We start from the raw sequence: 27,538 nt of genomic DNA on the forward strand, positions 1-27,538 counted from the left end.
ATGTCCTTGATTATGTACTGTACGTCTTTCTCTAATTCCGGTTTCTTCAGGCGAGGGAGCTGACGGTGCGGAAGAAATGAAGATTCCTTGGGCGACGTGGTGACCGATCGAACAAACGGGGTGGCAGCGGCTCATCAACGACGACATTCGAGGTGGACCTCTATCAGCAGCCACGTCAGGTTGCTGTCTTGTTCGAGAACCGAGCAACATCCATCTCCCTGTTGGTGAGGTGCTGGATCTCATCATCTGACCATCTTCAACTACACCAATTGGAGGAAGGAGGCATAGCTGTGAAAGAAGGCGGCCGCCGGCGAGATAGCCATCCTTCCGCTCGCCTTCGGCCAATAGCCGAGCACGGCAGCACGCGCGCTCTAGCCACCACGCCACGTCCCTCACCGTCTTGTCGGTGTTTTCAAGCATGCATTGGACTTGAGAATATACATTTTTCATTGAAAGCAACTTCATATTAAACATCCAAGCAGAGTATAGCATGAAACATCCTAATTCGACATATATAGCAATAGGAGATGACAGCCTCAGGAACAATGTAATGCCTCGATCAATTTCACATTTTCTCCGCTGCTTTGCCTCCTACAATCACCTCCTTTTGTGTCTCAAAAGTGTCAGCCAGGAGAGACGACCTGCAGCACAAGGTTCGTTTACCAGCTGAAACCAAAAATAAAGGCTTGGTTACATGCTGACTGAAAGCTTAGACCAACTCAAGATGAATAAACGCAATCATCCAGATGGCAAAATTGCAAGGGAACGTGGAACATACCTGTCTGAGAAATCAGATTTCAAACATCACCCAATCATGATCTTTATTGAGCTTGTTGGGGATCCAATTCTCTTAACCTCCCCTTTTCATCCACACGATCAAGACTCATCATATAAGTAGCACGGTTCATAATTCGTATTAACTTGGCATCCTGTGTAGGATCCATGTAGATATAGTCCTCCTTGTATATCCCCACCATGTAGTCTTCCACCTTCCCAGAACTAGTAATCAGTTCATTTGTGATTTTGTGTTCTCCACGAGCCATTTTCTCAAAATCATTTGCACCCTCCCAGCAAATCTCAATTGGATGCACAATTCTAATCCCTTGAAATTCACAGTAACAACAGCGACCTTTCAAAGTAAAAAGGACATAAAAGAGAGAGATAATTAGCTTAAGTACAAATAGAAGCGAATTATAACAAAATACTCCCTCCGTTCCATATTAAGTGACTTTCTGATACATGTATCTAGACGCTTTTTAGGCATAGATACATCAATACTTGGGCAAATTTGAGTCACTTAATATGGGACGGAGGGAGTATTAGTTAAGGAAACATCGACTTCATGGAGATGCATGTCATGTGGAGATAGAACCATACCATGTCTTGACAGATCTGACACAGGGTGGCAAAAGGATCGAAGATTTTTACTATCTTCATCATTGCTAAATTCTGCGAAAAATAACATAGCACTGTTTCCATTCTTTGGCATTGCCCAAAAGTTAGCATGTGTGTATTGGAACTTCAAGTGTCGGATTCCTGTACTCTTGCCAACACTTCCATTCACACCACAGATGATACAAAGCTCATAACAACATCCCTACAGCAAGGAATGTCAAATATGAAAAGTCATATAGAATAAAATTATACATGCTATTAACGCTATTATGTAACAAAAATGTGGACTAGCTTAATGTACTTCACAATGAAATCAGCCTTTAAGTAGGATATTGGTGCATGGTGATGAACATATAAACATGCTATTAATACACTACACGGCTCGATTAGCATTACTCCTTCTGTATATCCATATAAGGCAAATCTGCCAACAACACATGAACCAAGGAGCTGAATCAAATGACTAACCTAAGCCCCAATTTGCAACTTCTTTTGCTACAGAGCAATTTAGGAAGCAGCGGACGAAGGAGACGGAAGGAAGAACTTTGATGGCATATTTATCTATACGTGCTCACTGATCAGACATCTGGAAGAAAGTTAATAACATGGCAGAAAACAGAACTTACCACAGTTTGCTCATATTTCCGCAATACAGCCTTAACCTTTCCACAGACAAAACTTTGTTGGGTGAGAAAACCTGTCTTGAAGTTTGAGAGCCTCTCCAGGGCATTCTTAGTTAGCTCATCGTCGATTGGCTCCAAAGATTTAGCACCTAGTGGTGACAGCAGCCTAGAGAGATCAAGAACCTTGCTGGATGAAGGTGTCTGAGAATCTTGAAGCAGTGACCTAACAGCGATCCGCACCGTAGGTAAGAAGTGCACGACAAACTCCAGATATGCTTCAGGTTTAGGGTGATACGACACATCTGCTGCTGCCTTGTAACCACTCTCATGCCTGCCAGATGTATCATGTCCTCCTTGTGTTGCCATCCTAATTGCTTTGCGGATATTCAGATTACTCTTTAGCAGATAAACCATTGCATCATGGTCAGATACCTCAGGGATGGACACACGCATGAAGGAGATGAGTCCATCGAGGGACCGGAACTCAACGTGTGATAAGGTTGAGATCATATCCACCTCAAAGTCTTGCAGTGCAGGGAATGCAGTTCCATACCAGATGGTGTTGACGATGATGTTGGAGACAGGACTACTGAAAGGGCCATAGCAGTAACCGGCCTTGAAGAGGCTGCGATGGTGAGAAATCCGAAATTCTTTGGTTGCTAGCTGGGAAACCGCCTTGAGATACTGCTTGTGGATTCGATCCATGAGAACACCTCGGAGTGAATCCGTAAGCTCACTCGGCACTTTCTGAATGCTTGCATCCGGTACGTGGTGGTGAAGCCGTAGAACAGCAAGATCAATAGGGTCGTTGTTGGACTTGTTGAGCTTCACCGGCGGCTTCTGGAGCAACCCGGACAAGAGGCGGCGGCAGCGCTTTGCCGGCGGGGCAATCTGGGTGATCAATTTGAGATGAAATGCGCAGGCATAGGACCCAGCGAGAAATTCGTCGATGTTCGGCAGACTCGCCGACAAGGCGGCGCATTTGAGGGCAGTCTTGACGGCAAGTGAGCGGATGCAGAATTTGTCTTTGCGGCGGCGGTAGTAGCAGCGGTCGACCTCGACTAGGTGGACGGCGACGAGGAGGTCGGCCCGGGACAGGTAGAGGTAGTGCAGGGCATCCCACGAGGAGAGGTGGCGGAAATACGAGGTGACGAAGGTGAGGAGGCCCACCAGCGAACGCTCCGCGATGGTCCTGGACTCCGGCGGGGAGGGGCCGTTGCCGGCGGCGACTACCTTGGAGAGGACCTCCCTCGCTGTTGCCGGCCGCTTCCGCTTCTTGGGCTTGGGGTCGGAGCAGACCACCGTGTTGGTGATGATGTTGGTGACGGGGTCGGCGAAGCCGAAGCTGACGCCGGCGGCTAGGAGGCGCGGGGCAAGCGCCGGCGGCAGCGCAGCGAGCGCGTCCTCGTAGTGCCCGTAGATTGCGTCCAAGACCTTGCCCCTCCAAGTGTTGGGGCCGCCGCCGCCGGCCATGATTGGGCGTGGATCGAGATCGCCGCCTAACGAGAGTTCTCTCTAGATTTTTTTTAATTTTGACGTTTTAACCCTTTTCGATTTTATGGTTCCTCCCTAATAATTATCCTACTTCTCCTCTAGAGCTGGACGCCTGGACGGTAGTAAAATCGGTTGGAACTATAAAATTATTTAATTAAAACGTAAATGCTATTTTGATTGATGGGTAATACTGTTGTAAAATCAGGTTGGAACCAATATCTCCGTTTCATAATTCTTGTCGAAATATTACATGTATCTAGACACTTTTTAAAAATAGATATATTTATTTTTAGGCAAATTTGAGACAAAAATTATGGAACGGAGGGAATATACAATAACTTGCTAATTAAGTTTAAAAACGTTACTACTCCCTCTAATTCGTGATGTGCTCAGATTCTAGTCAAACGTTCAAAACTATGAACATTTGTAACTCTTGAAATATCCATTTTGGTTTCGCAAAAAAAAGGAAATATTCATTTTGGTAATATGGAGATCCCGTTGTTGCCTTTGGCTGACTCTTTCGTAAATCCCTTCTCCTGTTTGAGGAGCTAAGGATTGAGTCTCTCTCTAATCACGACCAGCGCCCCTTGAACCGAACAAGGCCTCAGAGGGCCGGTTCAATTTACTTGCATATGGTCTTCCATACATCACAGCCCTATCTATACAATTTCAAACTGAATCAATTCCATTACATGCATATGGTCCTTCATACATCACAACCCTATCCAAACAAATTCTAGGAGTGGGAGAAATTAGTTCGGCCACCCCATGAAAAACCAAACCACATCATCTGTATTATGTTTGCTACAAAAGTGGAGTAGATGGTAAATGAAAAAAATATATTTTCTCAAGTGAGAATAGTCATAATTCATAAATACTAGTTGAAAACCGTGTGTTGTTGCGTGAGAGAAATAATAAAATGTAAATACAAAACATGCTAACGTATAGAAAAAAATATGCCCATCATTTTTATTTATTTTTCTGTATATTCATTCCGCATCACTATTCTCTGGTTCTTTATCATATATTTTTTTTCATTTTCTCCCTTCCCCTCCCTTTTTTCTCCTCAGCCCACCTCTCTCTTTTTTTTTATTTTTTTTCCTTTTTCTTCCCGTCCAGCACCGTTTTGTTTGGCTCATCTTCCTGCCAATCGCCCCATTTTTTTTCTGGCCCATCTTTTTGCCAATCGCCCAGCCTCGTCTTCCTCGCCGCGAACGGTGGACTCTAGTAGCGCCAGCCGCTAGCGCCCGTTGATCTCTCCTTGATTCTCTCTCGTCTGGATGTTTCTCCTAAAATTGAAACATCTGAATTATTTCTCATCACGAACCGGGTCTGACTTTCAGTTCCACGTTTCATCTCCAAATTTTTTTTCCGACTTATGAATCTCGCCCCACTCGTAATAGAGGCAAAAATCCTACCCGGCTTGCTCTACATCGTCCTCCGTCCCAATGGTCAACGTTGTGACAGCAAGGAGCTCTAAGCGCGTGTGCAGGTGGCACGGGCAGGATGCTGTTGTTACAACTCGGTCGGCTCGAGGTCGCCGTCGATGACATGCAAAGCCGCCAGCCGTCGACGGTGGCGGTCGGGACAAAGGTTGGGAGGATGGGAGGAGTAGCAGCGGCCAGAGCGGAGTTGGCCGGGATGAAGATTTGGTTTTCTCGCTCTCTTGATTCGGATCCGAAGCAGTGCCCGGGGTGCTACGATTGGTGATGAGGCGGATCGTCGCGAGCGCCGTGTGTGAGGAGGGGGTGGATCGGGCGGGCGTGCGAGGAGGAGGCAGGGCGAGAAAGAGATCGGGGATTTGGATTTGGATCGCATTGCTCGAGTTTGTGTTAGGGATGGGACGTGAGGAGACAGAGAGGGGAAAGTTCGTGTTTGACTTGGATGGGATGTGAGGAAGAGGGAGAGGGGGGGCGACAAAGAGATCGGGGATTTTGGGCCAGAGAGGTGACGTACGGGCAACGCCCGCGGTCCTCACTGCCAACTGCAATTTAACACTCCCTTCATTCTTTAAAGATTGGCATATTAACTTTTATTAAGACAAGGGTTTCACCACAAATTACTATGCCAATGTATGGTTTATATGATATGAAATTAGTATTTTTAGATTCGTTATCAAAAAAGTACTTCATGATACTTGTGATTTCATATCATATAAACCACACTTTGACATAGTAATTTCTGGTCAAAGGGTTCTCTTAATGAAAACTAATATGCCATTTTTTAAGGAACGGAGCGAGTAGATAGTAATAGATGTATTCTACCATAAGCACCTGACAATCATACAACTCTCTATATACGAAGAGTTAGCGTTAACAAGAGTTCACAAAATTAATCAATCAAACTGACACACTAACCTGAAATACATGGTAGCTATTTACATGTGTTACTATATCTTGGGGTTCTTCTCCTTGAACTCCTTTGTGGTATTTGTCCCTAATTCTGAACCATTTACCACATCTAGTTATTGTTTATCCAAAGTATTACACATCTAGTTATCCAAACATAACCCACATTTTTGTACATTCTACTATGTACTATTCTAGCATACAAAGATGGATCAAAGCATGGTCCCCTAGCTAAATTCCTTATTTCCAAAAAGGAGAGTTAATTTCGTACACAACACATTACACAATACACATGCTGACTCAAGGCATATATTTCTAAAAAATACACGGTGAATTACTCCGCTCTGCACTGTACAACAATCAACTTGCAAATGATACAAGGAGGTAAAGTGTGTACAAACTTTTTAGCATTCAAGGACTTAGTCGCAACTTACATTTATAGATGGAAGCTAAACTTGAGCTATTGCTAGAAAAGAGTTGACATCCACCTCCGCAGTTGATGTATCAGACCAAAATAGTGTTGGTTTCAACATAATTCTTCAGAAAATAGTATTGCAACTACCTTTAGCTTTTAAATATCTTTAGGTCTGAAAAGATCAATCTGCAAAATTAAAACTACCCCTAAATTGCAGTACACATATAGGCCCCCTAAAAAGAACAAATGATTGCAATAAAATACTAGTACCTTACAGAGTGTCTCAATTTAGGACAGTAAAACTGGGCACCCTGAGGCCTCTCACGCCATCAGCCTTCTCGGCCGTCCGATCAGGCGCCTGAGCGAAATCCGGCCGTTCATTCCTGGGCTTCCGGTCCGATGGGCAGCTGCTCCCGAAGAAAAATTGAAGGCCTCTCGTTGATTGGGCCTCGTGGGCTGCGTCTCCAAGCTGGGCCGACTCGCCCGAGCCTCTCTGCGTCTCTCTGTTTTCGCCCAACCCTCGCGACCGATCTCTCCAGACTCTCGACGGCGCTTCCCATCTCGCCGGCCTCCCTCCCCGTAGTTGTCCCTCCTCTTGGCACAACGCCTGCAGCCCAACGGGGATCCTGGGCCGACGCTGCTGTCCGGTGGCTCGGTACGTAGTGGAGGAGTTAATTTGGACTTGAATCATGCAATCAATCGCCCGTTCGTGGGGGAGGTGATGGGCGCTCAGTTCACCGGCGGCCGACGTGCAGGTGAATTACTACCTCCTCCTTTTTTGATGAAGGCAATTACTGCCTCCTTCGCTATAAATTTCGTTTTTCTCTGCTTCGTTCCGCAACATAGGTTTAGACCGTGACCCATATTCTTATCTGTTGTTCCTTTTCCCCTTTCTTTAACAACATAGGTTTATGAGGAAGAAGCAAAACAAGTTTCTTGATCAGTTGCCAGCGGACGGATATCTCTCTAATCCCCGTTGTATTATGTGCTTTTCTTGTGTTAACATTTGCAAGTAATTACAATAATATGTTTAAACATATTAGAACAAGACCATTACATTAAAAAACATATCATCTGTAAAATATTACCAACTGTGCAATGCAATAGTATGTTAGATACTCTCTTCACTTCCAAGGATAAATTATTTGGGCATGGACCGTCTCGAAGGTACCACTTTGACTACTCTTTCAATCAGTAATATATACTCCCTCCGATCCTAAATTGTTGTCGAAATATTACGTGTATCTAGACGCTTTTTAAGAATAGATACATCCATATTTGGTCAAATTTGAGTCAAGAATTTAGGATCAGAGGGAGTAGTTTGTAGTCATGGAGAACCTGATTTTCTGATCGGGTAGACAATATGTCCATGCAGATACAGTGTTTTTACATTTTTTTATGTACCCCAATTGATTGGAAAAATTTGGTTTACATTTGGCCTTGCATTTTTTGTGTCCAGTACCATTTAAAATTTAAATTCACATAACTCTCTGTTAATTAATTAATGTTATTTTTAACTGAACGGTCATGTTCACTTCATGTTGAGAATATGAAAGAATCAACACATCATCGATAGTGAAAAAGGAGATTTGTAACATAACTAAATTCATACAGTGCAGCTTGATGATTGGCACGGCAGGACAAAAAATATCAATTTTTTAAAAAAGCAACATGTGTGTTGTTTTTTAGTTATATAGTCTTTTTTTGTTCTAGGTCATGCCTTTTAATTGTTTACCATCACGTAATTCAGCAAATGTTTTTAGTTTGGCAGAGCAGTCGTTGTGACCGTATCCAAGATCAACAACGACAATTGTTCTTGGCATGTTTGATGATGCTTGGAGTGAACTTTCTGCTACTATTTTTCCACTAACTGTTTTGAGTCATATTTCATTAGCTTACAAGATATTGTTTCTTGTGCTACATATTGCAGATGAAAGGCCTAATGATATTGTTGGAAGTGCATATTATGTCGCCCCAGAGGTTCTACACACACAATATAATATGGAAGCAGACATTGAGTATAGGTGTCATAATATACATTCTGCTCTGTGGTAGTCGGCCATTTTGGGCACAGACAGAATATGGAATCTTCTGTATATGTGTTGAGAGCTGATCCTAACCTTGACGATTCGCCCTGGCCTTCAGTGTTAGTTGAAGCTAAGGATTTTGTGAGAAGATTTCTGAACAAGGATTACCTCAAAAGACGAATGACTTCTATCCAAGCATTGAGTAAGCCAGGAATGATTATTAAAGTATTGGTGTTTTCTATCTGAACAAACTATTGATGGGTGTTGTTGAAATTTATCTATATACATCATATGTTAAGAGTATGAGACCATAATATGAAAATACTTTGATTTTTCTGCAGCTCACCCATGGTTGCAGGATGATCAAAGGCAGATTCCATTTACATTCTTATGTACAGATTAATTAAGCAATACCTTTGTGATGTACCTATTAAACGTCTGGCACTAAAGGTATACCATTAACTTGGTGATCATATACTTTTTATTCATCTCTCTCATAATCCCTGTCTGAATAGCCTATACATTTCCTTTATTATGTGCTCTTCTTGTGTCAGCATCTGCAAATACTTTTAATAATATTTTTGGTACTTTAAACATATTGCCAACTGTGCAATGCAGTGTTAGATACTCTCTTTAGTTCCAAGGATAATCATTTGGGCATGGACTGTCTCAGAGGTACCACTTTGACTGCTATTGTAATCATAGTATGTTGAAATATATGCTGGCTGGTATATCTCATGGAGAATCAGATGAACCAGTAGTGGCCACCCGGGATACTTTTCTCTTTGAACTGACGGTAAAAGGATCTTACAAAATGTGTCAATTTTCGTATTTTTTGATTCGGTAGCTTCATAGGATGCTGGCTGGTATATCTCATGGAGAATCGAATGAAACAATAGTGGCCACCTGGGATACTTTTTCTTTAGACCGATGGTAAAAGTGGATAATAGTATACTAGCATTCACAGAACAATACCCTGAGGTAGTTTTTACATCTTACCGATTAGTATTGACCTTTAATAATCACTGCTCCCTTTTTTATTTAGTGAATCCTTTACTATTTGTAGCATTGCTTAACCAGGACATGTATGGGATATCAAGCTTAATTTTAATTTCTAATCATGGAATAAACTATGTCTTCTGTATTAATTATTCTTTGAGGTCATGTCTTTGAACTGAGCAAGTTTGAAGTAAAGTCCTTGTATGTGCTTGTCCAAGTGTCCCATTATCTTGGTTGATATTCTCAAGTTTGGCACACATTTCTTTGTCTCCTTGCTTACATTTTCAATTCTTGACTCTAATACATATGAATTATAAATGTGCTAGGCCGCATTTTTATGATGTATTGCTTTATGCTTTCCTTTCTTTAAGAACTCATGTTTTTCCTTTTGATCTACACAGGTTGATAATCTTTTGTGCCTGCACCTTACAGTTAGCTATAAAGGGGAATTGAGTAAATTCAAACTCAGAACTGAGGTAAAAAAAATGTTCTGTGATATGAAATCGCTATTCTGCCCACGTGCCTATTTCGATCCATGCTATCTAGCAATACAAGTCAACCAAGAGCTGTCAGGGTACTTCCCCATCGACTTGTGCTTCCGGTAGCAGTTATCATATTACAATCGTTAGTGAAGAATGCGTCTTTGTTCCTTTTGATATTTCAGTTATGATTCTGATAGCCGGTTTTTCTATATGTACTTAAGTGGAATGATGTCATTTCTGGTGACAAGCTGAAGTGCATACAAGTGCTTAATTATTTATGTCATCACTTCTCTCTTACTGCCAACCTATTCGTTCTGAAGTTGAATCTTTCTAAATGTGCGCACCAATTTAATTGCAGAATGTTCACATGTACACATCCAAGGCACATTTTCTAGCTTTTTTTACCACAGATTTTCCTGATTATTCCCATTGAACCAGTTTAAATCAACAGGTGCCTGGTTCTACCCCTGGCCGCATCTATTCTTCCAGAATTCTAAACATAGCATCTAATGCTAAAATCAACAACAGGCAACGCTCGGACCATACTCACATGAAAAATATATTTAGAAGATCAATCATTAACTGAAATAATTCCCATCTTACACTAACTCAATTCCCTTATGCTTAACCGTTGTCCATAACAAACGACCCAACTTTAAACATACCTAAAATGCATGCACTCTCGTTATCTGTCCGGTCACTTTATGATCGTCCCTTACCAGTAGCTATACCAGGACAACGTTACTAACAAGTTAAAGAAAAATGCAAATTTAACTTTATTCTTTATATTCCCAAATATTTATGTTTTCTCTACCATTGTATTGAAGCAACTGCCGGATGCGGCAACGCGCAGCATCGTGATCTAGTCTTTTGCAATGTATTTGACACATGTACCGCAGCTGCCAAGCCCGTACCCTGCCGCCGCAGATCTGAGGCGGCGCGAGGCAGGGAGGAGGTCGACAGTGCTGCTGAAAGTTTTTGGACCCGTCGGGTCTGGGTTCAGATTACGGCCCAGAGTAGACAGATTTCGGCCCAGCCAAACCATAGGCCCAACCCAAGTGCATCCACGACCCCTCCGCCGCCGGCCCCCTGGTCTCTTCGTCACGTCCACGCCCCAGTCACCCCACCCCTCCGCCGCCATCCCGCAAGCGACCGCCGGTGGCCGGCTCGGCGGCCAGGCGCCGTGCCGCCGTCTCCTCCAGCCGCTGCCGTGGCGCCGCCCCCTTCTCCAAGATGGCATCCCCTCCGGAAACCTAAAGGCAAAATCTCCCCAGCGCATTCTCCGACCGAACCGACGAGCTCCCGACTCCAAGCATTCCGGCGACGCCATGGTTCCTCCTAGGAGGGTACCTCCTGTTGCTTTAACTTGCAAGATGTCCTGGTTTCTTTGGCTATCGAGAGTGCGGCGCAGGAGGGCGAAGAATCAGAACACGAGGGCGAGGAAGCGGAACACGAGGGCGGCGGCGGCCGTGACGTTGGAGGAGATCCGGGCGCTCCCTCCATCTGCGACGCGACCCTCCTATCCCCGCGTCCTGCTACAAGGGGCCAGAAGCATCAAAGAGGCCCAACCGTGGAACTGTGTCATGTGCGGCTATGTGAACGAGCTCACGCCTCATTTGCTGTACAATCTTCCGGCGTTCCAATGCACGGGATGTGGCGCCGACCCCCGTGAGGTATTCTGACTTTTACTCTTGTTGGGTCAAACTTTTTTCTTTCTTTCTTTCTACTCACTAGTAATGTGCCCGTGCGCTGCTACGGAGCCACATAAAAAGTAGTCGAGTATTACTTCCGCTTACGTGTTGCAAATAGTCATAACACCCGCTTTGCTGTAAGATATATACGCCTTTCGGATCATTGACATGATCTCAAATATGAAAGAGAAATTACCATATCCGAATGCTCCTGATGAACAATCAAATGGACAACTGCAACCGTGGTGGTGGCGGAGGATAGCATGGCACATTTTTAGCATGCCTAGTTTCAATCATAGACAAATTATATTGTGCACCACAAGCATAAGGACAAAGTTGGTAGCTGAAGTATGGAATAAATTACTTAACTCACTTTCTTTTCTTTGCCAAAAGTTAACCCTCAGATAAACACAACACATGAAGCAGTACTTAAAACGATATGGACAAGAATGTACTACCAGAAGGCTTGTATTGCATGCTAGTGCGTGTGAATTTGAAGATCAATCTACTGTACCTTATCTAATGAAATGAGGGAAAGAAAAATCAATCAACTTAATAGAATCAGTTTCAGCTCCTGTTATTGAAAGGAAATTCTTGTCAAATTAATGCTACTCAGTTCATATGCATAGACGGAGATAAATAGATCCAGTGACAACCATGCATGCTACACCAGCTCACCAAAGTTATCATATACTGTGATCCAACAAAACTGGCTCAATTGAAGATATAGAAACCAATCCAAGCAATTATTGTAAATAGAAGTTAAGCAAGAAGAGATGACTGGCCTTTTCTAAGAGGAGACCGTGGCTGATAGAATCATTCATAGAAAATGGTATGTCCCGATATGAAGAGATAGTATTTGTAGCCTAAATTGTAAACCATCACTTAAACATATTGTTTCCTTGAACACAATAACAGGGCAAAGAGGGCAACAGGAGAACAAATAATATAAAATGTACTAAGGCGGAAAAGGAGCTAGAACAGCATACCCTGAAAGGTTCATGTTCTTGTGGTAATTTCTTTGACGTTCTAAAACCCAAGAAAGAATTACAAAGTCCTGCAAAAAAATTAGAGAAATCGAAGGACCTAGACCACCTAGATGTATTTAAACTTGAAACCAGAAAAGAATCAGAATGTCCTTACCTATGAATTACTTGATCTCTCACTACAAAATTCCTACAATCGCTCTTTTAAGAACATAACTAAACCTACCAGAGAAGGTTCAGAGTACCAAATCAGAATTACATCCAGTAGGAATCATATTTTCTAATTTACATTTAAGCAAAACCAGCTATTACCTATTAGGAACAAATTGGTTATGAGTGGTACTGATCCATGGAGTTTCCAAATATTAAAGAAGAAGAAATATATGGATGAATTCAAACAGTCAGTGGCTCGGCGCTGATTCTGAAGCAGCTCCAGCATGAATTCCCCTCAGTCCTCTATAGACATTGCCATGGTTGATCATAAGTTAATCAGTAATTGTTTCATTGAAGTGGAATAAAGCAAAAACTTGCATAAATAAAAATCGATCTTCTTGTTTAGTTAATCAGTAATTGCAAGGCTTGCCATTCGCGTCTGGCCACACGACCCTGTCCGTCAACTTTGCCTGGGGGCCCCAGAATCCGCGACCCATTTATGCAAGGACTGCCCGTTCACTACGAGCGTGTGGCGGATGGTGTCCCATTGGACGGGCGTGGCTGCAACCCTGGCGCCATCCTTTGCCTCCATTGACGAGTGGTGGGACGCCTCCCTTCCCCACACTGATAGAAGTGCTAAGAGAAGAATGAGTGGCCACCTCATCTATGTTTGGTGGAACGCCTGGAAGGAGCGCAACCGTCGTATTTTCAACCTGGTGCGCCTCACTTATGTCCAAGTTGCTCACCTTGCTTTGGAGGATATCAATCAGCGCCGCCTTGCCTTCGGCCTCCCCGCCGTTGGCTTCGCTCTAGAGCCTGAGTAGGTGTGCCTAGTGTGCGGTGCCGGGGTTTTGTGCGTTCCCCGGGTATGGGAAAAACGTCACCTCTCTGTAAATATCTATTGCTATCTTCTTAATGAAAAGGCAGCGCTCCTGCCCGTTCCTCAAAAAAAAAAAAAATCAGTAACTGCATCCTTACCAAATATTGTTTCTTTGTAATCTCATCATATGAACTAAACCAGATTACTTCATATCGAAAGTAGTATATCTGATCTATATACATGTCTTCAAAAACCAAATACAAATGAGATGAATCAGTCACACGCAGACACTTTTTTTACATTCACCATGGCTGTTCCATGAAATTCGTAAGTATTGCCAACTGAAGAAGATGGGGAGATCAGAAACTTCTATTTATTTTACCAAAGGGAGATCAGAATCTTTATCAATCGATTATGTACAGAGAAAAGGTCTAAATATCTCCTCTTCAATTATTTATATTTAATTGATCAGGGAGGGAAAGGCGGTTGCATAGGAGCCCACCAGTGCGGTGTAGGTACTCCCTCCGTTACTAAATACTTGTCGTTGTTTTAGTGCAAATTTGAACTAAAACAGCGACAAGTATTTAGGAACGGAGGGAGTAGAACGGATCCAGGTATGAGAATGTCGCTGGAACAGGTTGAGAGCGAGGCGAGCCGCCGCCGTCCTCACACAGCACCACCCGCACTTCTCCGCCTCCATCGCCGCCAAGCTCGTCGCCTCACCATGAACCAAAGAGCAGGGGCAGTGTTGCCATGGCGCTGGGGCCCAGGAAGGGAGGGGGAAGAGAAGGGCCATGGGGTGTTGATGAAGAGCGAGGCGGCCTGATCCGACAGCGGCCCTCGTGTGGCTGGCTACAGCGAATCGGCTGTGCGCGGCGGCGTCCTGGAGTGGGGCTTCACGAGCGAGAGGGTGAAGGAGTAATGCATCGGCATGATGTGCCTCTCCGGATCCATCCTAGCAGCATTGGAGACAGTGGAACTGTGGAAGGTGCAGGAAGACCGGTCCCACGTGTAAGATAAGAGAGGAAAGGTGTGTGACGCACGACCACCACCAAATGGCTTTTTTAGAAGAGTAAAGATTCTTTGTGATGATAATTTCATGTTGAACCTGCATTTTTTATTCTTATTGATTTTGTCCACTGTCTATTTAAGGGCTTAACACCTTAGGTCTATCTTTTATTCTACCAGGGTGACACAGATTTCGGGTTTTCTTTTGCTGACCTTGATTTTAACAATGTTTGCCCTATTGGTCATGTCAAGCAACAGAAACCAGGTACGTACCTCTACCTTATTTGGTTTCTATTCTGCTTCCCTTTGAAACTACTCATTCTTCTTCATCGTCAGGAGAATGCATTGCAAATGCACTTGTATCCTCCGTGGAAATAAACAATCGTATTATGATGACAATCCTGGAACAGCCTCCAATTAAAAAAGGGCCTATTCTTGACATTGAAGATCTCAATTTCAAGTACAAGAAAAAATGGCGTGAAGAAGGCAAGCCGGAAATGAAAGATTATAATGGTCACTCGTTTCTGACCATGATTCGTGTGTTCCAAACTGATGGTGTGAAGGAAATGGTATGTTTTTTAGAAAGTAACATGCTTTTATCTAAGTCATACTCCATATAAATTTGATATACTAATTTGGTATACACATTATTATATTTTGCAGGTTGTGACACATGAAGATACCACCAAGTTGCATAAAATTTCTGATTGGGATTGGATTAATGGAGATGACTTTGTTGCTATCAGCTCAGCTCTAGCAGATGGATATCCATTGGTTTTTGGTTTCCTTGTTGGCGAAAAAGTTGCTTACTTAGAGCCTGGTGAAATTTACATGCCACCGCCGGAGGACAGTGTTAGTGATGATGGCGAGAGGAAACCGGAAAGGCATTTTGCCGTTTTGGTCGGAGCTCATCAAGAAAAGAAAGTGAAGTTCTTCTACTTCCTCAATTGTTGGGATGAGGAGTTTTGCAAGAGAAGTAATAATGAAGGGGATGGAATCCGTGGTGGCGTTGGTGCTATAAGTGCTGATGGTTTATGTTTTGGGCCGGTTCAGATTTTCCGATTTAACGAGAGGTAACATAATCTTTTTATTCCCCTTTCAGAAGGCCTCTGTTTATTCCTCTGTTTATTCACAAGTATTATGTCCTTGGTAACTTATTTCTGTGAAAATCTGCAGGAAGACGCAGGAGGTCCAACAACAGTAAACGAGGTGGATTTCTTTATTTGAACTGTAACGTAGGTTCTTTTATTTGCACAAAGTGTTGTATGTTTTCTCTTTTGGTGCAATACATTTGCAATGGGTTTGTAGTGGGAACTGAGAACTTGACATAAGTGTCGTCTTTCTTGGTTGACGCTACCTTCAGACCTCTTTGAGTCCTGATTTAAGTGCAGAAATGAGCCTGCTTCTGAATGATTTTCGCATATGTTGGGATGGAGTGAGACACTGAGTTCAGAGTAGCTAAGATTGCTGAAGCTTTAGCTGGATATGATTATGTTGATCTGTTTTTGCGATGATTCTGATGGTTGTCGTGCTGTTTTCTAGTCCATTTTATTCAGTTTTGCACCTAACAATATCGATATGTGCGCAGGGCTGGGAGGCTAACAATGAGAATAGGAGATTTGTGGCCTGAAGCGGTTGCTGGAACTTGCAGGCAGGCAATGGATGGTTTCACATGATCACTTTTGTAATAGGATTGAACTAGGATGATGATCGTCAGAACTCTCTGGTGGAGGCGGTTTTGTCTGTAGAAAAGAAGTTACTGCTCTCATCTGCAAATGGAGTGTGGTGTATGTCGGGAAGCTTGGAATTAGGTCCAGGAATGTACTCTCTTCTGAATGATTTTGACAAACCGGGGGGCATGGACTGAGTTCAGTACCTAAAGATCACTGAAGATTTTATTGAATATGATTGTGGTGAGATATGTTTTTTTTTATTGTAGTCATGCCGCTTCCAGGTCCATCTTATTCAGGCAAATCTAATATGAATGCGTGCATTTTTTTTATTCTGGATGTAAGGCCTGTAACCATTTCTTTTGCTATTGCTGGTGTTGTTTCCAATCTGAAAAGAACAGGCTGTTCTGGTCATCTCTGGCAGACATGGATGCTGCACTTAGGTTCTGCTGAAAAAAGCAGCAGCAATTGACCAGTTGCAAACTTGCAACAGATTTTCGTAAAGTGGAATTTTGAAATTGAATCTTGTTTTTTTTTCTTTGCCTGGTTTTCAGTTTCAAAGTTTTAGCTGACGTTTTTTTAGAAAAGAATAAGTTGGCAACAATCGGTGACTCTTACCAAAAAAAAAATCGGTGACGAATTGGAAATGGTCTCACCGGTTTGCATCGATTTTGCAGTTTTGTGAAATTGATCGCACTGTCACCCTTGCCGTTTTGCGTCGCTTTGTCTGTCTCGTGAAAATGATCGCCATCCCTCCCTTGCAGTAGCAGCGGTTTGAGCACTCCAGAATGGGGAGAGATCGGCAGTGACGACGCAGGAGCAGCAACAAGCTGCATCTGGATTCTAGAAACACCATCAGGCTTTGTTCTGTTGGCTTTGGATTGCCCGTTGTTGAGGGGATTCTAAATTCTTGACTCAAATTGTCCAAATATGGATGTATCTATTCTTAAAAAACGTCTAGATACATCTAATATTTCGACAACAATTTAGGACGGGGGAGTAGCATTTTTTATATAGCTGTTTGAAGTATAGACATTCTAAAATTGATTAAGTGAGCAAGACTCTGGGTACTGATTTGGTTGTCTCGAACTTACTCCTGTATGTAACTGAAGCTCCATTGCACAGTGAACCCACTAATTAGATTTATTCTCTTATGTCTGCTGCATGCATTTCATGGTTCTTCTGCGTAGCCAAGAAGATTCCATAATTTTTGTCTCAAATTTGCTTAAAAATGAATGTATCTATTCTTAAAAAATGTCTAAATACATCTAATATTTTGACAAGAATTATGAAACGGAGGAAGTAGCATTTTAAAGAAACATTGAGATTGTGCAAGGATTCAGAGGTATATCCTATTGCACGCTTCTGACTGGACCTAGCCTAGCTATCAGTTCTATTGTTCATAATAAACAGCTGTTGTTCTTGTGCTGTTGGTGCAGGAGGGAAATTGTCGGGGGATGACCCGGGAAGGGTCATGACGACACAACTCAAGCCGAGATGACAGAGGCAAAGCTGGCATGGTTATGTATGCCGGTATCGTAAAGTCAAACTAACACTAAGCCGGCATCCCGGGTGTATACTGGCATGACTATCTTGTCCTATGAGCTTACAGGATAAGGACGACTGAGATCTCTCAACGGTCTTATCCTGACCGCGCGGCACAGAGTAAAGCATCACCGTCATTATCGCGGAAAAGGCAGTCGCCGCTTACGTACCGGTGCCAGGCGACTGCACAAAAGAAGCACCGAAAGAGAATCTCTGACGGAAGCCGGCAGAGGATAGCGGTACTTGTTGCAGAGTGCCAGGGAAAAGTAAAGTTGTCTTGTCTCCTACGGTGCCACCGGGAGGGAACCAAGCCGTGTGCCCGGCGGGGCCCAAGGAAGGTGACGTTAGGACTCGGCCCGCATGTCAGTGTGACATGGACGGCCTATAAATAGAGCACTACCCCTCTGTGGAGAGGGACGGAGCACTTAGGCATCTAGGGTTTCCACTTCTTCTTCTTCCTCAAGAATACAGCTCAAGGAGCGCCATTATAGAGCTTGTCTATCTCGGCTAATACAACAAAGTAAGAGTATGAGTCTTACCTCGGCAAGAAGGCTCCGAACTTGGGTAAATCTGTGTGCTCGTAGAACTTGTGCGTGTTTCCCTTCACGTCCTCCCTCCTCCAGTTCCTCCTTCGTCCATCGGCCCCAAGTTAAGCCATCTTATGGCATCTGCCGTGACACCACCACGACAGTTGGCGCCCACCGTGGGGCCAGCAGCGGCGCTGGCTGGAGTTTTCATCCGGACGGGAAGCTTCCTCGTTACCGGAGAGCGCGTGGTCTCCGGTTTGGTGCAGAGATTCGGCTCTCTGGGCTTCATCGACAACAACGCGGGCTGCTTCAACGGCGCACCGCTTCCCTGCGCAGGCCGCTTCATCAACTTCGGCATGCACGAGGTTTATATAGCTACTGACAGTCCTGCAGGTACCCAGAGCAGGTGGTGATGGCCGAAGATCCCTCCGCCATTTGCACGGTTCGCGACCGGCATGCCGACTGCCCCACTGATCGTGTGGAGGTCATGGTGACGGCTCATGGTGTCGATGTGGGAAGGGGCGCTGCAGGAAGTGGCGTGGTCCCAACCAAGTCCGGTAGAATGGCGAAGCTCCCCTTGGAGAAGCCGGAGAACATCGCTGCTCAAGCCGGCACGTCGGCCCTGCCGCCGAAGCCGACTCAGCTCCAGGCCTCCATCGAACGGCTGACCGCGCCGGTAGCGTCGAACGCTAACCCGGCCTAGCTGCAGGCGGAGTTGGAGTTGGAGAGACAGAAGCTGCTGAAGGAAGCAGTCAACGTTGCTCACGCTCGACAACAGCTCAATATCTCGCTCCGTGAGTATAACAAAGAGTTCTATCGTGTTTACTAACCCTAGCAGAGTTGGAGAAGTGTATAACCGTGGCAAGAACTTGATACCGAGATAGCCAGAGATGGCAGGGGTGCGTCAGCAGTATCGACAAGTTTTGCCTCGGCACTGAAGCCGAAATACATACCCCTGTAAAAAATCTCAGGGCTGCCGAGGCTGCGGTTGAGGAGCTGCCGAATCTTACGGGAGAGGCACTTCGGCAGCAGCAGTTGCATGAGAAAGAGCCGCTCCACACAACTAATGAACAGAATGAGGCGTACATGAGAATGCACGGCAAGCCCGGTGCATCTCAGGTAATTCACTCGGCAGTAGATGCAGGTGGCCGAGTTGACAAGCAAGCCCTCACCTGGTGGCAAACGGGACAAAAGCGTTAACTCTGGTCGGGATAAGCAGCTGTAGCCCTGGCCGAGAAACAAATGGTCAGGAGGGTTGATGACAGCCGAAGTGGTCTGCGTCCCGGCAATAATCGCCGAGACCAGTAAGAGCGTTACTCGTCTGATCATGGACACCGACCTCGAGGTCCGACACCCAATACTGCTGCAGGGCAGCAGGGTGTCGGGCGCAACCCCCTATAACGAGGTGAAGATCGCTGATATGATCGTTACGATGACGGATACTCGGCCATGGGTGACGAGGGTTATATCAGGCGAGAACGTGATAATCTTGGCCCGCTCGGAGCCCGAGTTGGGAACAGGCAAGTATCGCCCCTGGATGCCCGACATTGGCTTGACATAATTTATCTGTCTGAGCTTCTGGAGGAACAAGGCCCTCCGGGTCCGTGTTGTTTTGCGCATCGGATCATGAGGGAGAAACCAGCCTCGGGTTTCCAGCTGCCCAAGGGTACGAGAACGTATGACGGCAGTACTAAGCCGGAAGATTGGCTAGAAGACTATGTCACTGCGGTGAGCGTAGCAAGCGGCAACCGCAGATGGGCAGTACGTTATGTACCCCAGATGCTGGTAGGGCCAGCAAAGATATGGCTGAACAACTTGCCGGAAGGCAGTATCAATTGCTGGATAGACTTTGAAGAAGCTTTTGTTAGCAATTTCACTAGCACTTACAAAAGGCCAAATCGTTCTCAACAGTTGTCTACGTGCAAGCAAAGAGACAACGAGACTGACCGGAATTACTTGACAAGATGGAACAATCTCCGCAATTCCTGTGAAGGGATAGTGGAATCGCAAGCCATATCGTGGTTTACCCAAGGATGCCGACATGGCAGCATGTTGTGGCAGAAACTGCAAAGAGAGATGCCGGCCACTCTATCTGAGATGATCAGAATCGCCGACATGTATGCACTTGGCGATCCGACTCAGCCATCGCTGATGCCGGCAGAACCACAAAGAGAGCAGCCGACATACAATCCTGCCGGGGCATTCTGGAGGAACGATCATCAAGATCATCGCAACAAGAGAAGGGATGACGGATTACCGGTATGGGCCAGCCCATGTCGCCGCAATTCAGGATCAACCTGATGCCGGCTCCAGCCAACGTTAGATGACAGGAAATCAGCTGTGGGTCAAGAAGGGAGAACAAAAGAAGCCCTGGCAAGATAAGCCGAAGTATACGTTCGAGGTGATGTTGGATCAGCCTTGTCGTTTTCACACGACTAATCCCAACAAGCCGGCGAATCACACAACGCGGCAATGCAGCTGGATGTAGCGGGCCGAGAAGAGTGAAGCAAGTCGGTTACCCCCTCCTCCACCGCTCACAGGTGCAAACGCACAGATTTAGGGACCCCCTCAGGCAAACAATGCTATCAACCAGGTGGAAGACCAAGATATCCTGGGATATGCCGGAAGAAATGAGTACAAAGAGCATCACCAAATCTACATGATCTTCATTACTGAGCAGACTGACAAGCAAAGTCAGCACAGGCGAGAGATGGAGGTCAATGCTGTTATGGCGGCTGTTCCGAAGTTCCTGTACGGGTCGGAGCAGGAGATCAACTGAATCCGGGCAGACCATCCTAAGGTTATGCCCAACCCCGGTGGATATGCTCTGGTGGTTGGCCCGACACTCATTGGGCCCAACATTAACGTCAAGTTCACTCGGGTCCTCATTGATAATGGGAGCAGCATAAATATCCTATACCGGGACACGATACTTAAGCTCGGCATTACCGATAACATGCTTGAGCCAAGCCGGACTACCTTTCATGGTATTGTGCCAGGAGTGTCTTGTGCTCCGGTAGGGAAGATTCGAGTTGATGTCTTATTCGGCACCCAGGAGAACTGTCGGACCGAGAACCTAGTGTTCGCGGTGGTGGACCTTAGCAGTCCATACCACGCGCTGCTAGGCAGACCGGTACTCGCCAAATTCATGGCGACTACTCACATTGGCTATCTCAATATGAAGATGCCGGGACCAAATGGTACCATAACTATCACTGGCAACAACAAACGTTCAATAGAGTGCGCAGCGGCAGGGTCTGCTTTGGCCGAGTCACTGGTTATTGCTGGCGAGAAGAAAAAGTTACAGGAGGCTGTCGCGATGGCTCAGGCGGCACAGATTGGTCTGCCAGCTATGACAAATCCTCATGGAAGTGTGGCTTTCCAAGCAGCCAAGGAGATGAAGAAGATACAGATTGACAGCGAGTTCTCGGACCGCACTGTCATCATTGGTGCCGGCCTGGGTGAGAAATAGGAAGGCGAGCTCACCAGTTTCATCCGTGAGCATCGGGACATCTTCCCATGGTCAAATCAGGACCTGCCGGGTGTGCTGAGGGAGCTGGCTGAGCACTCATTGCACGTCAGACCAGACGCAAGACTGGTGAAGCAATCCCTTCGATGCTTTGCTGATGAATGAAGGAAAGTCATCTCGGAAGAGATATCCCGGCTTCTAGCTGCCGGCTTTATCATGGAAGTGTTGCATCCCGACTGGATGGCAAACCCGGTCATGGTCGAGAAGAAGAAAGACGACCCAACTGCTGCCAAGGTATGGTGCATGTGTATCGACTACACCAGCCTAAACAAGGCATGTCCCAAGGATCCTTTCCCATTACCTCGGATTGATCAAGTCATCGATTCCACAGCCGGGTGTGAATTGCTATCTTTTGTAGACGCGTACTCTGGTTTCCACCAGATACCGCTGAACCCTAATGATCAAATAAAGACATCATATATCACCTCGTTCGGGGCTTATTGCTATCGTACTATGCCATTTGGTTTGAGAAATGCAGGAGCTACTTATCAAAGATGCATGCAGAAATGCTTGCACGATCAACTCGGCAAAAACGTGCAGGTATATGTCGACGATGTCGTCATAAAAACCAAGAAAAACGCCACGCTCCTGGATGATATCCGGGAAACATTCGCAAATCTGAGGAGATTCCGAATGAAACTGAACCCGGCCAAATGCACATTTAGTGTGCCGGCAGGGAAATTGCTTGGGTTCCTGGTATCAAGCCGAGGTATAGAAACGAATCATGTGAAAATTGCCGCCATAGAAAGAATGAAACTGCCGAAATGCCTCAAAGATGTGCAAAAATTCATTGGGTGCCTAGCATCGGTAAGTCGTTTCGTTAGTCGGCTAGGTGAAAAGGCCATGCCCTTATACCAACTGATGAAGAGATGAAGATGGCAAATCGGTGCAAAGACCGGTATATTACTTGAGCGAGGTGCTATCGTTGTGTAAGCAGAATTATCCCCACTACCAGAAAATGGCATATGGCGTTTATATGGCGGCAAAGAAGCTGAAGCATTACTTTGATGCGCATAAGATCCGAGTTATATGTGAGGCGCCTATTTCGGAAATCATGAATAACAAAGACACGAGCGGCCGGGTAGCAAAATGGGCTGTTGAGTTAGCACCCTATACGCTGCAGTACGACAGACAGGATGCCGTGAAATCTCAGGCTCTAGCGGATTTCTTGGTGGATTGGGCCGAGATGGAGTATGAACCACCGCCCTTGGAAACTAACTACTGGAAGATGCATTTTGACGGCTCTAAGATGAAAAGTGGGCTAGGTGTCGGCATAGTTCTGACCTCGCCAAAGCGTGATCAACTTAAATACGTCTTGCAAATTCACTTCCCAACATCGAACAATGTTGCCGTGTATGAGGCGCTTGTGCACGGACTGAAAATGGCAAAGGAAATTGGAGTTCGCCGGATTCAATGCTTTGGTGATTCCGATGTGGTAGTCCAGCAAGCTTCCGGTAACTGGGAGGCATTGGATGCCAACATGGTGCTATATCGGTTCCATGTTCAGAAGATCAGTGGCCACTTCGAAGGGTGCGAATTTCAACATATACCGCGGGCGAAAAATGAGGCAGCCGACACATTGTCAAAACTCGGCTCAAGACGACAGGCCATTCCGGCTGGTGTGGCATTAGAGCATTTACACAAACCATCCATCAAGCCATTACCAGAATCGGAGTCGATATTTTTCCCGGCGAGCTCAGAAGCCGACATCACCCCCATGGACATTGACGGTGGCAACGGTTCCAATAACCCGGAGACTGAGCGCCTTAACTCGGCAGAAGCAATGGCGGTTGAGCCAATGGAGATAGACGTCCAGATGAGCCGATTTTCACCATTCGTCCTGTGCCGGCTTGGGCGGAATCGATAATGTCTTACCTCAAAGATGGGAATCTCCCGGAAGAGGAAGTGTCGGCAAGACAAATTCAGAGAAGGGCGAAGGCGTACACCATCATCAATGGCGATCTATACAAGAGGAGTGTCACTAATGTCCTACAGCGATGCGTCGAGCCGGAAGAAGGGCAAGAAATACTCCGGGATATTCATCAGGGAGAGTGTGGCCATCATGCGTCTTCAAGAACGTTAGTGGGCAAGGCTTTCTGACATGGTTTCTACTGGCCGAGTGCACTACAGGAAGCAGAAGACATAGTCAGGAAGTGTAACGGCTGCCAGAGATATGCCGGCAAGATTCATATGCCGGCATCCGAGCTCAAAACTATTCCAATCACTTGGCCGTTTGCTGTTTGGTGTTTGGATATGGTGGGACCATTCAAGCGGGTGCGCGGAGGCATGACGCATATCTTGGTTATGGTCAACAAGTTCACCAAATGGATTGAGGTAAAGCCGATACGAAAGTGTGACGGCAAAACTGCGGTATCATTTCTGAAGGACATCATCTTGAGATATGGGTACCCGCACAGTGTTATCACGGATAATGGAATGAACTTCGCGGAGGGATCTTTCGCGCGATTTTGTGCGGAAAAGAAAATCCGGTTGAATATCGCTTCCGTAGCACATCCTCAATCCAATGGACAAGTTGAAAGAGCAAACAACATGGTTTTAGCCGGCATAAAACCTCGGCTAATCGAACCATAGGAACGTACTCCGGGATGCTGGCTGGACGAACTCCCGGCTGTGCTATGGAGTCTCAGGACGACTCCCAATCGCTCCACAGGCTACACGCCATTCTTCCTCGTATACGGGGCGGAAGCTGTCCTACCAGCCAACATTAAACATGACTCTCCACGAGTGACCAAGTATATGGAAGCCGAGGTAAAAGAGGCCCGAGAAAATGATCTCGGTCAGACATCTATCAACAACACCTAAGGCGTTATCACAGCTGAAAGGTCAACTTGCGAGTATTCCAGGAAGGGGACCTCGTCCTCCGACTTGTGCACGCACAGCCGGCATGCACAAATTGTCACCCCCATGGGAAGGACCCTTCATCATGAGCAAAGCGCTTCACAACGATTCCTACTATCTTATAGATGCGCAAGATCCCAAGGCAAACAGGATGGACCGGTCGGGCGAGGAGACCAAGAGGCCATGGAACGTAGCTTTGCTTCGTCCGTTCTATATTTGAGAGCTGAGTATTTGTATCGTTTTCTCCTTATGTTGAATGTTTTAAGACAATGAAATTATCCGTCGGGTTCTTAAAAGGGACTCGGGGACTTCCATGTCATTTAAATGTTGTATCGCAATTATCTTTTGTATGTCGGCGTGGCTTAGTTGTGTAATCTTATGTCGGTTTAGTAATGTGTTGGTATTGAAAATCCCCTCTATGACTTCGCTGCTGTCCGCAACCCGGCTTCATAGCAAGCTAGAGACGGGTACGAGATAAGTGAACACATGAAAAACGATTGCGTAAACAAACAAAGAACAGATCCGAGATACATGTTGTTTTATTTAACGGTAACATCCCAATTTTCAAAAAACCTTCATATGCATTGCATTCCATAAGCATCATGTCACCTTTGCATTTAATCACATTTAAAACCCTAAAGTTTAACTCAGAAAACCCATTAACAAAAGTGCTTTTATTAGTTTTTGGCTTTCTTCTTGCTTTTGGTTAATTGCATTTTAACCCATGAGGGTTTTGGCATAAAAGGGGTTTAATGCATTTATAAAGCTACCCCATATCTTGGGAAACACTAATTATTTTAATAGCTAGAAAGCCCTAAAGCCTAGTTTATAGGCAAAAGTATTTTTAAATATTTTATTTTGAGGGAACTCTTGTCCCAAAAGTTGAATCATATGAAAATACGATTTTACAATTTTTTTTGCAATTTATTTGGTTTGAATTGGAGCTTTGAATCAAAACTTGTGTTCAGAAACAGAAAATGGAAAAAGAAAAAGAAAAGAAGAAAAAAAAAGAAAAAAGGAAAGAAATGGCCGGACCGACCCAACTGGGCCGGCCCACTCACCTGCGCCCGACCGAGCCGGCCCAGCCCGAACGCGCGTTGCCTGTGCCGCTGACAGGTGGACCCCGCTGTCAGGCTCCGTCTTCGTGTCGGACTGCCGTTCCGAATCTCCCGGCCACGCACGAGTCTGCGCCCTCGACGTCTCCTCCCGATTTCTCCGGCCACGCAGTCCCATCTTCAGTTTTGAGCGCGTCACCCCGAAGCCCACAACCCCCTCTCTCTTTTCCCCCATCTCTCTCGCCCGTTTTCGCTCTCGTCTCGCCGGAATTTCTCGCCGGAAAAAGCTTCTGCCGCCGCCTTCACGAGCTCACTTCCGACGACCCGGTGAGCCTCCTCTTCCCTGGCGCATCCTCTGACGCGGTTGTTTTCCATTTTGGAGCTTCGCAGCCGTCGCCCGTCGTCCGTCGTCCGCCCGAGTCCGCCGCCGCCCGCCTCGTTCCCGTCGTCCTAGACGTCACCGCCGCCGCCCCCGCGCTTCGCCGCCGCCGCCGTCTTCGTCTTCGTCTCGCCGAGCCACGCGACCCCGTCGTCTTCCCGAGCCTGCAGGCACACCGGAAGCGCCCGCACCGCCGCTTCCTGTCGCCGCCGCCGCTCGCCGGACCCCTTACGCTGCCGCCGGTAAGCCCCAAGCTCCTCTGCCGTTGGATCTGTTTTAGACAGTTAGGATTAGATCCTTTACCCGAACCGGTACCGGCCAGTGAAATCACGCCACGTGTCGCCCATGAAAATTAAAACTTAATTCCCGGTCGAATTAATTGGTAATTTTGCAGAAAAGCCTCTGGAACTTCAAATCATCATATCTTTTAAACCGTTTGACCAAATTTGAAGTTCATACCTTTCTGGAATCCTCACAAAGTGTAGAATCTTTTGGCACAGTCTAATTTCGAATTTAAACAACTTTGACAGAAGGAAATTGCAGAATGCTTAATTAGGGTTTAAAATTCATATGAATTATTTCATGCTAGTTTTGAACATGTTAGCATGTTGAAAAATGTTCTGAGTATACTCTCTGTCCATTAGGAACAGAGGGGAAATTATTTTGTAAATAATATGGCCACACAAATTTAATCTTGCTCTATGCTTTGCAAAAATCATATAATCTTTTAATCAAAGCCCATCCTTGTTTCATGCATAGTAATTACCTCCTTATTATTGTATAATCTGTCTAAATCTTCTGTGAAGCTTTTCAAAACAGAAACTAAACATGTTGCATTAAGAAGTAATCCTAAGTGTGCATCATCATGGCAGATGCATCATAGCATGTTTTTGTATTGAATGGCATGTTTATTGTGTGTGTGCTTTCTTTTATTTTAGATTGTGTGGATTGTGAAGTTTGTTGTTGCGAAGAATGCGAGAACTACCACAACCTGAGACAAGGCAAGTTCATTTTGATCATCTCCCAAATATTTTACTATGCACTAGTTGTTTTATTAGATGCATTAGGAATATTACTCGTACCTTTATGCTAGCTATAAATCCTAGGTAATATAGTTTACCCTTGCCATTACCTTGCTACCAAACTGCCATCGTTTGTAGTTGAATGCGACGCTCTGGTAGTATCGTGGGAGAAATTACTAAATTATGATATTGTTTTGCCTATGGAGAAAGGAAATGTTTTATTAGAGTAAGGCAAAACAATTAATTCAATGAACCATCCTGGGTGGGCTGCTTTGAGGATTTTGAGGATTAGCGGCATCAGGTCCATTTCTATGGGTCCCTCTAAGTCGACTTCCCGTGGATTCGGGAAGGGATCGTCCATGGACGCCTCTCCCGTGGATTCGAGGAGCGCCTACATTGCAACTGTGGAATGCCACCTGGGGTAACCGAGACTGGACTAGTTTCCTATTTAGCAGCTTCCAGTACAACCACAATGCTATATGGGCTCTGGCAAGACAAGAGTAAGTTGTAT

At 45.4% G+C, this 27,538-nt stretch overlaps 2 protein-coding genes across 4 annotated transcripts; one reads left to right on the plus strand and one right to left on the minus strand.

Annotated features, from left to right (window-relative positions):
- Positions 1 to 423: 423 nt before the first annotated feature.
- LOC100837955 lies at positions 424 to 3,562 on the minus strand. Of its 2 annotated transcripts, none has more exons than XM_014898339.2 (4): positions 2,022 to 3,562; positions 1,378 to 1,597; positions 779 to 1,129; positions 424 to 641 (listed from the first exon to the last, which is right to left on the minus strand). In XM_014898339.2, the coding sequence occupies exons 1-3, from the start codon at positions 3,489 to 3,491 to the stop codon at positions 822 to 824; spliced, it is 1,998 nt and encodes a 665-aa protein (XP_014753825.1). In that variant the 5' UTR covers positions 3,492 to 3,562; the 3' UTR covers positions 424 to 641; positions 779 to 821. The 2 variants fall into 2 exon arrangements, with proteins under 2 accessions (XP_014753825.1, XP_003561471.2); XM_003561423.4 differs by having other exon boundaries at positions 424 to 666.
- A 7,319-nt stretch (positions 3,563 to 10,881) lies between these two features.
- On the plus strand, positions 10,882 to 16,443 carry LOC100838553. Of its 2 annotated transcripts, none has more exons than XM_010230132.3 (6): positions 10,882 to 11,456; positions 14,622 to 14,706; positions 14,778 to 15,010; positions 15,105 to 15,514; positions 15,618 to 15,676; positions 16,030 to 16,443. In XM_010230132.3, the coding sequence occupies exons 1-5, from the start codon at positions 11,112 to 11,114 to the stop codon at positions 15,643 to 15,645; spliced, it is 1,101 nt and encodes a 366-aa protein (XP_010228434.1). In that variant the 5' UTR covers positions 10,882 to 11,111; the 3' UTR covers positions 15,646 to 15,676; positions 16,030 to 16,443. The 2 variants fall into 2 exon arrangements, with proteins under 2 accessions (XP_010228434.1, XP_010228433.1); XM_010230131.3 differs by having other exon boundaries at positions 10,883 to 11,456; positions 15,618 to 15,650.
- The last annotated feature ends 11,095 nt before the right edge of the window (positions 16,444 to 27,538 follow it).

The sequence above is a fragment of the Brachypodium distachyon genome, chromosome 1 (genome assembly GCF_000005505.3).
Source record: "Brachypodium distachyon strain Bd21 chromosome 1, Brachypodium_distachyon_v3.0, whole genome shotgun sequence".
Lineage (NCBI taxonomy): Eukaryota > Viridiplantae > Streptophyta > Magnoliopsida > Poales > Poaceae > Brachypodium > Brachypodium distachyon.